The following is a 16,815-nucleotide window of genomic DNA, read 5'->3' as shown; positions in this document are numbered from 1 at the left end:
CCATCATTGAATGCTCAGAGGGTTAAGGCTACAAACTAAGTGTAAATAAAGAATTGATTAAAAGTATTATACATTGACTGATTTTCTGGAAAGCAAAAATTGAAAATACTTAGGGAATTAAGTGCCATAGAAAGTTGCCTTCCTCTTCTACCAGCATTATAGCTAATTCATTTGTCTCAAGGCATCTTAATCTACTTGAGGGCCAGTACGAGACAAGGGGTTCCGGCCCACTTAATGTTCCTTCCCTTGCCATTTCTGTGTTTTTTTTTTTCATCTAGATATTGAAATTTGAAGAAAAAAAACTCTAAATATCTAAAACATTCCTTGTAATGATTCTTATTTCTATTTTATAAATTTTTGCCTAACCTTTAGCCTCTTTTCAAACATTTTCTTCTTTTTTTTTTTTTCTTTTTTTTTCAAGGTAGAAATTATTTGAAAAGCTTTCTCAAATTGTATTGCGTGGAATTAGTAAGCACAGAAATCCTTATTCATTCATTTATTTGCTTACCAAACTTTACACTTGTAATACATTATTGCATAATTATTAAAATACAGTCGGACCTCTATTTAACAAAATCACTAAATACCAATAATAAGCTCGTTATATGGAAAATTCGTTAAATAGAAAATCTCCTTTTAAAATACTTAAGCAACACAAAACAGGTTTTAAATTCTTAAACACTAGACATAATTAAAATAACAATTGATACACTTTTATCTTGTAAACTAGTATCTACTATTTATCATATAAATCTTAACCATAAAAGAAATCTGCATGGAAAGCAAGAATAGAGCAAAACATTATGTAAAACCAGTGAAGGAACAAATGTTTCTTTACTGGGTTCATTTCTCAGNTGCTACGGATGAAATCCGTTAATTTGAAGTGAGTTTTTCGTTTGAAGTGCAAACAAAAAGGGAAAGGGAATTTACTGCTTTCTCTAAGATAATTTTTAGACAAAACAGTAATACATTTCATAAAGCAGTGGCTTCGAAAATTAATTCATGGTCATTTCCCCCATTAATTGCTTTAACAAGTTTAAAATGTTCCAAAATATTTTTGAAAATAGGGAAAGTGGATCTCAATGAAAAGTTCGTTAAATAGAAAATTCACTTCGCTGTATGGAAGTTATTTTACGAAGAAATTTCCAAAATGCTCTTGGTTCCTCGAAAAAATTCGTAAAATAGAGAAATTCGTAGAATGGAAGTTCGTTAAATAGAAGTCCGACTGTATTTACATAAATAATTGAATTCAAAGATAAAATTAAAACTTAAAAAGTTTTTCACTAATTCATCAGAAAATTGTGAGATCTCTTGTAAATAAATTCTTAATAATTTTTAAATACTTAATAAGTATTTGAAATTCCTGATTTTTCTGTCCCTGGAAATAATAAATAATTTTCTAAACTAAGAAAAGTTATATTTAGGGCCATTGAAATATAAATTCTGTAATAAAAAAGTTAGAACTTGAATGGAATGTCTATCTCCAAATTGACGAATCAAATTTGTATCGGAACTGAATCAGTAAGGGACCAAAATGGCAAGGGAATGAAGCGGCAAAGCAGCGAGTCCGAAATGTTGCGTACTGTGCCAGTATTATCCTTCCCCACACTGCTCTACTTCTTTTCCACACCGACTGTGAGTAGTCTACTTCTCTTACTTTTCTTCTCTAGTTTGTGAAAAATTATTTTTTAACTAGGTTATTGTTGCCCTATATAAGGATATGCTATCTCATCTGTTAAATTTTAATTGTATTCACTGTATTTGGTTCTCTAAATTTGACGTACAACCCAAACTTGAATCTTAAGCTGTTGCCTTATAGAAATGTATAACTTTTGAATAATACTCAGTATTGTATATCAGTATAATACTTAGTAATGTTGTTTCAGGTCACCCATGATATGTATCTGATTTTGAAGGAGCATGGTTACCCCCTTGAATGTCGTGGATATATCAGTGTCAAAGGAAAGGGAGAGATGCTGACCTATTATTTGACTGGATATGGAGTTAATCAACAAAAAAACAAGCTTCCAACTAAAACTTCCAACATCTGAGGTCTTCCCTGGCATGTGAAATAAAATTTTAAAAAATTCTATTAAACTGCATTTTAATAATGTACTCTCTGCAGTCGAATTCCTCACAAAAATCTTTTTTTTTTTTTTTTTTTGGTATAAAATGTTTTGATTAGAATTTTTTATCCTTATGGAGAGTTCAGCCATACTTATTATTTACCAAATAAAAGGAAATGAGAAAACCACTATGTAGAACTGCCAAATTCAGTTCCATTATAAATGTATGATCAGTACTCTGGAAAGAAAAGAAAAATCTTAGTTTCAGCAATATTTTTTTAAGATTTAAATTTAGAAAAGTATTAAATAATTATTCTGAAATCTAAGTTAAAAAATCATTTGATTTAAATCCTGAGCAGCAGTGTTTCCATATTATTGCATCATTATACTTTACAACTTTTAAAACAACTATTTTAAGTAAGATGGGGCTCATTTCTATATACATCTTTGGCATTGATTACCAAAATGATCCTATTTTTTTGGCAGAAGACATAACCATAAATCTTTTATATTAGCATAATTGTATGGCAACTATTACCATAATAAATGGATGTGGCATTGATTTGGAGTGATTGTTCTGAGATATTCGACTGCAGCCTCACTTCGCCAAAGAATTCCATTTAGAAAGAAATCAGGTTGTGATAATCTTATTGCTGTGTCAATTATAGAACATTCTATCATTTCTTATTTTAAAAAAAAGACTGAAACTTAGTTATGAGATTTGTAATTTATTGATGACCATTATTTTTATAACTTATTATGTTTTAAAATAAGCTTCTTTTTAAGTTTAATTTTCCTGTAGCACATTTTCTTTCTATTTTTGTATTTGTTTTTAGCTGTCAATTTTTTCTAACTCTGTTTCATACTTATTTATATATCTTGTTATTAAATGTTAGCAAGACTATCAGGTGGTCTTTGGTTAAGAATTCCACTTCTGCAAGGCCTGATCATTGAGTTTAGGGTGAGACTTTTCTATAAAATTTATTTATTTACAAAAAATATATGAATGGTGAAATATTGATTGTGTTAGGGTTGTGAATACGATGAACTTGACTTAGTCTGTGCCTGACTTCCACTTCAGATAATTTATTTATATATTAAATAACTTATGTTTAGAAAAAAAATGAATTTATTGTCTCAAGGTTAAAAATAAGATGAGTCAGAACCAGACTTTCAGATAAAATCATTTATTGCTCAGCTAGATTAACTCATATTTAATGATTAAATAAGACAATTTGAAATGCTACTCAATTAAAGAATTATTGCTTGAGTTTGAAAGGCGAGCGTTAAATAGAATTAAGTTTTGTAATTAGAGCACTCAAGCTGTAGCTTATATTTTTTTTAGACAAAAACAAAAAATAGCTCTGAGGTAGGGTCTGCCCTTCAGAGAATATCAATGAATTTTTCACTATAATAGACTCTTAGTAATATGGATTAATCAGGACAATCAACTACTTGGTTTACTGAGAACTCATTTAAGCACCTTCATTAAAGATTACATTTAAATAAATGCTTTAGATGCTATTTCATGATGCAGATACAAATACATTTAAAAAATTCTAATGAACATAGGTTCTGGCAAGTGCTCAGATTTAAAGTTTTTGAGCTCAGAGCTCAAAAATTTACTCAAACTCATCTCTTGCTCCTTACATACTCTTTACCTAGCCCACTCTTCACTCTAAATCAGGCCTTTCATTTTTGTTTGTTTAAATTGCTAACTGATTATGTATAAATTGACAGAGTATTTGAGAACGAACTTAGTAAAAATCTATCTATGCTTCCGTATCAGATCTATTTGCTGTTATAGCAATTTTTAACGAAAAATATTTCATAGTTCTTGTGCAAAGCTTTTAGTGTTTGAATGCATTCATTAATACTATTCTGAAATGAATTTGACTAGTCATAATATCCATTCATTATTCTTGTATTCCCTTTTTAGCTGCTCCTTTAATCAAAAAATTGTGCTCTTTACAGATTTTTTATAAAAGCACGTGCTTTGCTTCTGTTTCGAGCACTGTTTTAAAAATGTATGTATGTATCAGTTCAATATCAAGTTATAAAAGTTTACTCTCACATAGGGATGCCAATGATTTCATATTTTATTATTCAACTGTATGATATATTTAATTTTAAATTATTTTTAGCACTTTTTTTCACAAGTTGAGAAATTATTGTTGATGAAACTGTCATCATTTAATCACTTCCATTTCAAATACTGCCGAAATTATATTATCAAGATAGCATTTTATATTAAATGTGTTCATGACAGCCTTAAAATTACTGTGTCTTAATTCCACTGATTTAAAAAAAAATTGAATTTTCAGGGATTAATCACATTTATTTTCTTTGATAATCGAAGTTTTAAGCTTCATTTTAATGACTAATTTTTAAAAAAATAACTATGTACAGCAGCATTTTAAATCAAATGTCATCTAGGTTTATCTGTTTAATATCATCTAATGTTTAAATCAATGTCAAGGGAATCAAATTTTGGAATTTTTAATTTAATGTTCTTAATTTTTCTAAGGGAATAAAATAAATTTTCCTAAATATGTCATTGAAAGTTAAGTTTTATTTCGATGTTCTACAACCAGTTAAAAAATATTGTATTATTTGCTGAATGTTTCTTATTAAATCAAATTTCAGTAGAATGTTCCTTATTGAGTTTTATTTAAGAGGAATGTTCCACATTTAGTCAAAATTCATAGAATGTTAATTGTGGTGTTTTATTTCAATGGAATGTTCCTCTGTCCAAAGAATATATGTCAAAATTAAATTAAACCTATTTCAATGAAACAATAGAATATTTCATTTTTGGTTGTGTTGTAAAATTGGTATCCCTATTGATTGTGCATTTTCTATTAATTATTTAATTCTCTATTTCTAAGTGTTGATAGATAAGTAGAAGTAGGTAAATTTCAAAAGATTAGAGATCTCGATGACAGTGAGTGTTCCATTCTTGTAGTATATTATTCCTGCATTGTTTACATATGCCTGGAACATAATTGTTATTTTTTTTATTTGATTCCTTTTGTATTTCATGAAACTTGTCCATTTTCAACTACTGATGCGATAGTTTTTATATTTGGCCCTCTCAATTAGTTTTCCATTGTCTTCGAAAGAATATCTTCCAATCTGTGCATTTCTTTTCTGTTTAAGAAAAGTTGTGTGTATAAAGTAATTTCAGACTGAAATGCCCCAATACGAGCTTATTCATTGCTGGTCTATGAATAGATTGATGAATTACAGGGTATGTATTTACCCAACTTTAGATAATTTATACCAGAATATATTTCATAAACCAGGGCTTATGGACAATATAGCAGTTTTTTGAATACCTATACATACATTTAACAAACAACAGCTGAAAGTTTTGAATTAAACAGGGTTGTCTGAAAATAACAGTAGCTAGACCTTGTTATTAGAAAACTACTGGATTAGTATAGCAAAAGTGCACATGGAAGAAAGTGATACAGGAAAGAACTTGTGTAGTAATAATATTTTTAACAAAAATTAATATCCACAAAAAAAAACAAAATATTTAATTTGAAAGCCCTGTTTAAGTTTAGAAAAAATTGTTTTAATATTAAGAAATAATGAATGTAATCATATGTAAGGTAATACTAATAATATAATCATCTTAAAATATTTAGAAATTTTTTGTAACAAATAAACTCAAAATTCATTTCATTTTTTAATCTATAAAATGCTAAATTTTTTTCTTTTTGTGTAAGAAATTTGTCTGCTTTATTTTTTACTATAAATTTTTTTTTAGTTTTCAAAATAAGAAAAAATCAAGAGAACCTGTAATAATTTCAAGAATATTTGGAAATTTTTTGTATCAAATTAAGTCTAACTTTTCTCTATTTTTCTTTTAATTACAAAAACATATCTTATGTTTGGTGCAGTTTAATCCCCTGTTTTTTAATAATAATGTTCCTAATACCTCCTGTTATTTTTGTCACCCTATAAATAATATGTAAAATTTTAATATCATAAATTCAGCATTAGGGACGTTTTTTAAAAATTTTAAATAATCCCGATTGTCAGATATAAGTTTGATTTGGTGACCCTTTTTTGTCTTTAGTATGTATATTCTGTCGCATTTTTCAAAATCTGTAGATTACAAGTATCAAGTTTTTTTTAATTAAGTATTTTAAAAGGAGTGGATAAAGACATCTAAAATAAAAAATTTATTTAAAAAATCTTATATCTATCTTTAAATGATTCCTCGCAATCTATAAATAATGAATTTGTAGTAGCATGAGATACATTTTTTATGGGTATTTTGTTGAGTGGTAGAAATTTTATTTAGTATCTTTACCTAAAATTTTCCTTTCTGCAACTCTAATTCTACCACTAAAGTAATAGTATTAATTGCATTTATTGAATAAAGTTTCTCATTAATGTGCATTTTACACTAGGCAAGTTTAGAAATTCTGTGATCTATTATTTTTTTATGAATTAAAAGCAAGTTTCTTGATTAAATTGAAATGTACTTTGAGAGCTTATTTAGATTAGATCAGTTCCAATAAGAAAATTTGAAGCAAGTTAGTTTCACAATACGATTACAGTCATCACTCAATATGATGACCCCTCTTGTCATACTAAAAAGGATTCTAAAAGGTCGCTTTATCGTGAAAGTACAAAAATGACATGAATAGTTTCTCATATCTAATAAATGCTTCCAGAAACTTTATTTCAACTAAGACACACACATTTCTTGAAATTTACAATTCATTGTATCCTATGAAGAAAAAAAATTTACAAACATTAGGTTAAGAAAGTTTTAAATTTAATGAATGCCAATTTTTGTTTGGAGATGCTTCTTTGTTTATCAATAATTAGTTAATTGTTAATTAATTGTTAAATTAAGTTAATTGTTTATCAAGTAATTTCCCTAATTTTAAAACGAAAGATTACAACCATTTAGAATTAGTAGCGTCAGAGGAATAATTTTTTTGAAATCAAATTAAAGCATTTTGTTTTGAAAGTGTAAAAATGTATTTGTTTTTGAAGACATTTTATTGTAAATGAAACTAAATTTTGATTAATTGTTCAAATAAATGGCTTTGTTCGAACATTCTAAAAGGACGTTAAAATGACATTTCATCTATAAAACAGCAAATGAAACTTTTTGTATTGGTCATTATAATGCTGCAATAGGGGTCGTTCTAAAGAGGGGAGACTGTATTTATTTTATAAATAAACAAATTTTAGTAATTTATTCTAAAATGTTTCATACTTAAGATTTTTATAATAATGTTTAGGTTATAAAGTAAATTCAGTTCTTGTTGATTATGTTCATCAAGATTTTACTACATCAAATTTGTTTTATTTGACAGGTATTCTCCTGTTTCTTGACATAAAATAAATAAAAATGTGCTAGAAAATTGCATTTTAAAAGGAATATATATATATATAAGTCTCTATTTTCTAATATTCTTATGGTAAGAAATTCTCAAAACGCTTTAAAGGTTTAAAGCAGAAAAATTTTGTCAAATTAGCTGTGATATTCAATATTAATTCTTTTTTCTTTTTTTAAATTTAATTGCACTTTTTACATATTTTTCTTAATATATTTGTTGAAACAAATATGCTTTTAAAGTGTGGTATATTTGCCTAATAAAACTTTTGTATGCTTGTATATTTCAAAGTCAACTAAAACTTAATGTATTGATTTCTTACAAATATGTTTCAATCAAATTGAATACCTATTAATATATTTCAGTGTTATAAGTGTAGACTATAACTAGCACTGAAATATATTAATAGTAATTAATTATAAGTGTAGACTTTGTTTCATTGAAATTTTGATTTTTAAAAAAAATGAATGCACTAAAAAGCTGAAAACCAAACTCTAAATTTTTAAAGGTTGCTGTCATTATTAAAACCTAACTTGTGATTTTTATTTTCCTGTGCCTAAATCATATTGAACTTACAAAAAGTGTTATTTTATAAAATTTCATGTAATTATTTTTTATAAGGAAGTAATTATTTTCTTCTTATCTCCACTTCAGCTTCCATTGGCCCAGCAAAAACACTTTCCACAACTTTCTCTTCTTTTTTTTAATTTAGAAATGACATCATTACAATATGAACAATCAGCATCTGATGTGTTTTTATCCTCTTCATAGGAATAACCATCAATCAAGGACTTGGTTTTTTATTTTATTTATTAAACTGTTTTGTTACATTGGTTTTTCACACAATTCCCTTTTTTTTTAAGTCATTGCAAAGCAACATTCTCTTACTTGATAGCAAATTTTTTTAATATTCTTTTTTCTTTTCTTCATCCTGATATTCTAAATTGACTTTACAAGAAGATATTACCTACGTATAGTACCTGGCATGGTACCTGGGCATAGGGTAACTGGTTGTACCCCATCTTGCTGTACTTGATCTTCTGTCAAGAGGAGAGGTTATTAAAAGAAAGCAGAACCATGCTTCTACTGGACTCAATCCTTATTACTCTTTGGAGTATGAATTCCTTAGTAAGCATATTATAGGCTGGGGTAAAAATAATTTTTTTATAACCAATATTTTAGGATATTTAAAAATAAAAAAAACATTTGAGAGTTGACACAATGAACAACAATAATACACCAATATAGCAGCTTTTTATTTCTTACCTATTAGAATGTAACTCTCTTTGATAGAACTCATTTTGCCAGTCTCACTCTCCCATATACTACATGTGCTCCTGACTATCCAGTCTAGAGTGACATATGGCTAGATAGGACAATTTTCTTCTCCCATACAATTAAAAACGCATATTTAATATTGAATTTAACATTTGATTTATTATTTTTAATAGTAGCATAAACGTTTTAAGATAAATGCAAAAGTACTCACGTTTATTAATAAATAACAAAAATGAGACAATTTATGACAAATGTACCTAATTTTTTCCTCCTTTCTTTCCCACAATAACAAATGGTCACTTCCATTTTTCCTCTTTTTTTTTTAATGTACTGGTAATTACTAGGCCAGATTACAGGCTGCCTACTGTATAAGGGGGAAAAACTTTTTTCTTGCCCCACGAGCATGGTCAAATAATGTTTTATTTCATTCCTAATTTCTAGTCTAATATTATTTCGAAAGGTTGTTGTGGCTCAAAGCTGCAGAATAAATTTATTTATTTTACGATTAAATTGCTCATATTTAAGTCATGCTGAAAAGCTCTTAATTTTAAAGTATATTGGCATTTGTATGGTTGTCAAAATGCTTTCATTGATCTCTAATTAAATACTTCTCTTTATTTATGTTTCATTTGATTTGCTATTGAGATCCTGTAATGGATGGGAGTTTATTTTGATTGACATGTTTGTTTTAAACAACGAGATCATTTTACGTCATCGTAATGAAGCTTGAGTGCTTTAAGTAATTTTATAATTTTTTTTAAGAAATAGATGTAACCCATATGCAGTATTTCAAACCAAAGTACCCTTTCTAAAAGGTACCTCTATTGATTTTGAAATGTAATAGTAACAAGTTTCTATATCCGGAATGGAATCTTGATGTATCCTCTGTTTATGTTATGTTTGCGTGAAGATATTCTAAAGTTTTATGGGTGTAGTTGTGAGGAGGGAGGGGTTGTAGGAATTCTAGAAAGTTTTTTACTGAGATTTTGCAATTCATAAGAATTTTATATATTCTAAACAGTCATGAATATCAAGACATAAATAATGCCCTGTTTTGAGTGTTTTCAGCTATAGTTAAATGGATTGAATGGTGGGCAGATTCTAAAAAGTTTAATTGCAGTATAAGATGGAATATTTTTTAAGCTTAAATGTGAAAATAAATTCGAAGCAGTAACCGCGAAATCCCCTTTGACTTCGAGTATCACCTATGCTTAGCTCCGTACAGTTAATCAGCCATATACTTGTGTTCGAATCTAATGCTGTTCTTATCAAGGAATTATTTAGTTAATCAATCTATATAATTGCAGTAATGTATCAATAAATAATTTACTCTTTAAGCAGTAGAGGAAAAGATCAACATAGTGCGTTCTCTGAATACTTGTTATTCACATGAATCACCAGTTGTAGGAACTTCTAGCTATGAAAGCGTTTATCTCAATATCTTGTTTTAAAACTTAACCAACTTTTGAAACACGATGCTGTTAAATCTTGATATTACAAATAGAGAGATTGAAAACTTCGTGATATTGAAAATAAAATATTTTAATTGAATATTGAAAATTCTTATAACAATTCAGTTCAAATAATAACTGTGCCGCCATTTTAAAAGTTGTATAACATGTATTTACTTTTTTAAAAAAATTTATTTCAAATTATATTACCTTTTATTTTTTTCTATTGATTTCATGCTTTGCAGAAGTGAGTGCCTGATTCCTCATTTTCTTCTTCTGATAATTCTCTTGATTTTTGTAACCTCTTTTAATATTTCCGATTCTTTCCAGTCTTAAGAATGAGTATTCTTATCATGTATCCTACAACATTCTTTATTGAATGGGTAATACAGGCAACTTCTCAATCTCTTTCTTATTAGGGTTTAAAGAAATGATTCATAAAATTATTTTTAAAGAAAATTTTGGTAATAAAAAATATTTTTTGAAATCAAGGGTTCCGAGAAATGTATTAGACTAAAAGAAGTTAGTAGCATAGGAAATGCGTAATGATTTAATATTTTTGTGATTTCAAAAAAGTCGTGATATCGGGGTTTGACAGCAGGGGTAGAAATTTAAAAAAAAAATTACTGGTCCATAGGACCAGTAACTAAAACATTTTACTAGTCCGCACAAAACTTTACTGGTCCGTCTACGCGTTCCTATTAGCTGCAAATAAAAAAAAAATTTAAAATTTTTGATTGAAAAAATCATGATTTTTTTTTTAAAAAAATCATAAATTTTTGATTTAAATCGCAATTTTTTTTATTAATATTAATTTTCTATAAAAAAATTTTAAAAAAATTGTGAATAAGCTCTAAAATAGTTTTAAGTAAGATCGTTTAAGTTTCGTAAGATCGAGAATAGATCGGCTGCGAGAATAGATTAACGGAGATCGGCTGCGGCGGACCACTGTTTATTATTTTATGCTGGTCCGACTCCGATTTTAGTGGTCACGGACCACCGTTAATTTTGAGCCCTGGACAGTATTGTTTTAAATGTTGCTTTCTGTATACATTGCTTCAACAAATGCATGTTTTGCTCTACTTTAGCATACATAGCACTGAATCTTATAATTATTAAATAGATATAAAAGCAGAGCTCATAGAATCGGTTTATAGCATGAGTAAAACAAAATGATTAATATATGCCTAAAACTTTTATATCATAGCAACAATCAATCTAAATATTATCAATTCTAATCACAGAAATCATTGAAATTATAATTGTTATGTTTCGACTGATTCAAATTTGACAATCATTTTTTAACCGAAAAAAAAATCTTATTAAAATACTTGTTTGGTTTATTGATAGCAAAACTTAATAACACGGAATCTAATAGTCCTGCAATTGTGAATTATGATGGCTAAGAAATTGTACTATCTGGTACAAATTCTTTCATACGAAACCTTTTTAAAAATAAAAAATAAAATCTGAATAATAAATTGACACTTTTTTCAATTGCAAAACTCTTGTTTGATTGGGTTTTTTTTTTTTCAGATAATAAAATTCTAGTGTGATATTTCTCTTTTATATTATAAATTATTTAAATCAAATTTTAGTCATCAAGAGCAAGTAAAATATTAATTCAAAACTCATATGAGTTTCTCCACATAATGACCGGACTTTTTTATATTATAAAATTAATCATAATAAAATCTAAAAGAGAGTTTTAATTAATAAAATGATTATGATTTGATTGTTGAAAAAATTTGTAAAGTAGGTTAAATTTGTGTTTTCCCTTAATTGCTCCAAAGGTCCATGTCTGCAAATGAAGATTGTGAGACACATTTAAATCGTCGAAGCAGCTTCATTATTTTCTCCACTAAATTTAAAATAATAAGTGAAATTACTGTAAAACTTTTTATTTTAGTGTAGACAGACTTAGGATACTTTTAATGACTGGAATCTATTTTTGTAATCTTTGATTCTTATGGTGCTGAGATTCAACAGTGATTTTATGAAAATCAGATTTATAGCTATTATCGTTCCTGATTCTATTCACTTCGTATCTTGTGATAAGAAAAGCAGTGTATTAATGTAATCCTTCTCCTATCCAAAGATTATATTCATCTGATTTATAGAGTTTAGTACTCATTTAAGTTCACTATCAGCATTTATCTGATTTCTAAATTTTTGATTTTAAAATATCCTATAAAATTTAATTTATACTCCGATAATCATTTAAATTCTGTAAATATTCATCTGAGTTCTAAATTTTTGATTAGTTTATCCAATTATCTGAAATGTTTAATAGAGTTTAGTAATGTACTAGTAATTTAGTTCTAGAATCTATTAATAATTCGTCTAATCTAGTACCTGAATTCCAAAATTTTATTAATAGTTATCTGAATACCAAATCTTTGGTTCAAAACCAAGAATTTAACGTAAATTTTAGTTTTTTAAAAAAATTGATTTTATTTAATTTTATCCTTGAGGATCTCATCTTCGATCTCTTTGAACTGTGGTAGAATGTTTTCAATGTGTTTCTATGATAACCTGCTTCTTGAAGTGTAATTATTTTTCAGTTCTCTTTTTTATATATAACATTTATTGAACATCAGTGGAAGACAGCTTTCATTTATATACCAACAATCATGAATATTTTCTGAAATAAATTATGCTACTTATATGTATGTGTACAAATTTCACAGAAATTTTTGGTGACCATTATTAGAAAGTTTCTTAGTATTGTCCCTTATTTTTTAAAATGAGATATTTCAAAAGCTATGTTCTATTTTTTTCTCTTGATAAAAAGATAATGTGCAGTAACCAGAGCCGGATTATACCTTTCGTAGGCCCTAGGCATAGCCGTTTTTGCGCCCTCCCCTCCTTCCCCCACTCCTCCCCTCTTTTCAAAATATATGCTAAAATTTTCTTACATATTTTTTTTTTACATTTTTATTAATATGTATTTTAATTTATAAATTACATTAATTTACAATATGTCTATTGAATACGACATTTTACATAGTTTGGAATTCGACAGCATAATACAAGATTTCGTTGAATCCAAAAATCACAAAAAAGTAATATATTAGATCATAAGATTCTGCAAAATAATTTATTACCGAAAAATATTATATTTTTATTTGTATCTTCATAATTTTGTGCAAAATACACTTGTTGTTTTTAAAGCTAAATTATTTTTGTCAACAAATTTTTTTCTTCCAAATTTTTCGTGGGCCCTAGGCACGTGCCTAGTGTGCCTATAGGTTAATCTGGCCCTGGTAGTAACAATTCACTGTTAAAGTAAATAGGTTACATTAACTGTTAAAATTAATGTAAATAAGCTTTTGTGGAAGGAAAAGTAATAGTCCCTTAAATAACTTATGATCTAAATTTAAATTAAAAAATGCATAATGTGTAAGAAATCTTATGAGTAGTTTAAAAAAACTTAAAAATACATATTTTATGAAAATTATTTATTTTTTAAATTGATAATAGTTTTTTAAAATTATTATGAATTGTTAACTAAATTTTAGATTTCCACCTAATAGTTTGCATTACGTTTAAAGTTTTTAAACAAGTTCTCTGGATTTAAACTTGGTTTATAAATCTAGCCAAAACACACCTGATTTTGCATTTTTTATTATATTTTTAAGTTGTGATTACCAGTACTACTATTTTTAAGGATGTTAAATCTATGACTATAGAAATATGAGTAATCTTTATTTGGCAAAAGTATTTTTTTGTATAACTGATTTTTCGAAACAGTAGTTTCTTCTTCCTAGTATGGGTATCTTCTACCATTAAATATGAAACTTGATGTGTGAAAATCCGATAATTAGATCAAAAGGAATTCAAGATGTTCATGTTTCTGATTTTGTTGGTGTTTAAGTTTTTAAAAAAAAAATTTGAAGAAAACAACAACAAAAAAACTTTATTTTGTGCTAAAACAGTTTTTTAAACTAAAAAATTTCCCAAAATGATGATCAGTTTAAAATTTTAACGTTCTCTTTTTGTTCCAAGTGTCAGCTATTTATAGCAATTTATGCCAGTAATTTACTCATAGGAAGTTATGATTTATAGAATGCTTCTTAATTCGTTGAAGATCTAGAATTTTTTTTTCTCTCTATGGCTGTCACAAAATGAGCTGCCTGTCAAATTCATCTCATGATGGCTAGACATTAGATGAATTTTTATTGCTATTATTTATTTGTTTACTTTTATCTGTTTTTGTTTATTTAAAAAAATCGGTTATTTTTTTTTTTTTTATAATTAACCAAATTTTATTCAAAGCTATTTTTAAAAAAAAAAAAAAATTCTCCTAGGTTTGTAAACTAAACTTTAGTAAAAATTGAACAAAAAATCTAATAAGAAGTAAAAATGACAATTTGTTATTAAATGTCTTTCTTTAGGCTTAGCATTTTTTAGAAACATTATAAGTTTCATAACTTTATTATAAATAGTTACATATACAATATAGATCAACTTTCATTTGATGTCCACTTTATACTTCCATACACAAATGTGGATGCCACGTAAGGTTTTGGTAATTAATTAACAATGAGAGGATTCAGATTTTATATTAAGATGGTATACAGTTTTTCTTTGCATATTTTTGTACATTTTTTTTATTCTGTATTATACATAAGTCAGAAGGTGCTAACAAAAAAGCCGTATAGTTTATTATTATAGTATTAACACCTATACATCTTAAGAAGAAATCATTAGGGGAGGGAAATGTGTATTCATACCTTTTGAAATATCTCTCAGTAGTGCATTGTATGTTCATAGCTTCATGTAGTTGCCACTGCTGTTCTTACGTAAATGCATTGTAATTTTTTGTACTTGTACGCTCACTAACTGCATGATGCTGCCAACTGTGTATAAAAACTGCTTATTTAATGTTGCACAGTTGAAAACCCTTGTGATAAAATTTCCAAAACAATTTGTCGAACTATTTGCATTGTAAAAACAACACAGAGATTATTATATATACACATAATATATATACATATATAAAGTATACATATGGTTAAAAAAAAATATTTATTATCCATGTTATCAAAATAAATATCTGTTGTGATTAAGTTGTCTTGTATTGACTGTTCTTTTCATAGAATACACCCGACTTATTTAAGTTTGTTTGTTTTTTCACTTAATCTAAACTAGAGCCTTACTCTAGGCAGTCAATTTTCCAAAAATATAAAGCACTGCTAATAATAGCATCTCATTAAAAATAATAGATACTTTATCCTTGTTTCAGGGTATAAATAATATCTGTAGGTGCTGACACTCTTAGGGGGCTTATTTTCTTAGGTAAACACTGGGAATCAGGAGGACCTTTCCTCCCCCTTCTCTACTTGCTTTTTTCCTTTTCTCATTTCCCTCACCCAGGGACTAACTGGTGAGGGCTTTTCGTCTGTTCGATTATCCATAACAGCCACCGAGAGTCAAGGACTCTCAGTAGATTGTGACGTCATCTAGCTAGCGAACCATAGGATAACGCGGTATTCAGATTTGTATTAAGAGAAAACTATAATAAATAGTTCAAACTTTTGAGCGACGTGAAATATTTTTGCTTTAGCTAATTTAATAGCACTTAAAAAATTTTTTAAGTGGTATTTTTTAGTTTTTTATTAGACTAATTCAATGTTATTTATCACATTATAACTCACTAAAATGAACAAGTAGAACTGTTTGATGCTTTTCATGAAGCAATTTTATATGTATTTTATGATAGAAAATGATTTAATAAGAATTTTTTTCTTTTAATTTTAAATCCTGATTCATCGTAACTATTTTTAATATCAAAAGAATAAACCTAATTTAACTATATAATTTATTATTTTCTTATATGTAATCAATAGAGCCCGGATTTTGATGACCTAAAAAATCTCAACTAATGTCCTTAAAAAGTGCAACAAATGCCCTTAAAAAGGGCAAAAAATGCCCTTAAAAAACGCAAAAATTGCTCAAATGCCTTAAATAAAGTAAAAATATTGAATTAAGCAAATGTTTTGCTCTTTAAAATTATTATGAGTCATTTAAAAAATATAAAACAATGCAATACTTGTTGTACGTTCATTAAAGTTTAAAAAATATGTTTTATATCCTAAAATAACAAAAAAAGAAAAATATATTGACACCAAAATATTTTTATTTTGTATAGAAACTTTAATGGATATAACAACTTCCATTTCAGAATATTACTAAATATCAGAATTACATTGGATTATTAAATGTTTTTTGATAATTTGAAATGTAAACGAGCGTCTCTTGTCTGAAAGTAATCAAAATCCGGGCCTTAGTAATCAAATATTAGATTTAATCATATATTTCAAAATAAGAAATGATATATTTCAATAAGTCAACCAGGGTTGGGTTTTTGACGTCAAAAAGTGGTTTTTGACATGACAAGGGTATAATACTGGTTTAAACCGTCAAAAATGTCAAAAACTGAAGTTTGCCAAGAAAATATATAAACTTCAAAACTACCAACAGTTGCCATGCATTATATTGAAATTTAATTATACTATAGGTAATCAGCAGGTTTTAAAATATTTTTTAATTAAAATTAAAGTAAAATAACAGATTTAAAATCTCAGAAATTTATATTCAAATGCATGTGCAGAAAAATTTTGCACAAAAATTGTTTAAATATTTATATTT

At 27.0% G+C, this 16,815-nt stretch overlaps 1 protein-coding gene across 6 annotated transcripts in view; it reads left to right on the top strand.

Moving 5' to 3' along the window:
* Positions 1-15,233, top strand: part of LOC107439050 (adenylate cyclase type 5) — a 67,975-nt gene extending 52,742 nt beyond the window's left edge. For all 6 annotated transcript variants that reach the window (XM_043049398.2, XM_043049391.2, XM_071187109.1 and 3 more), the window contains exon 19: positions 1,887-15,233. In XM_043049398.2, the coding sequence (XP_042905332.1) occupies positions 1,887-2,051 (165 nt within the window). In that variant the 3' untranslated portion in view covers positions 2,052-15,233. The remainder of the gene's footprint in view (positions 1-1,886) is intronic.
* Positions 15,234-16,815: the final 1,582 nt, after the last annotated feature.

This window comes from Parasteatoda tepidariorum, chromosome 10 (assembly GCF_043381705.1).
Source record: "Parasteatoda tepidariorum isolate YZ-2023 chromosome 10, CAS_Ptep_4.0, whole genome shotgun sequence".
NCBI classification, from domain to species: Eukaryota; Metazoa; Arthropoda; class Arachnida; order Araneae; family Theridiidae; genus Parasteatoda; species Parasteatoda tepidariorum.
Note: the sequence above shows the minus strand (reverse complement) of the source record. Positions and strands in the feature narration are given on the sequence as shown.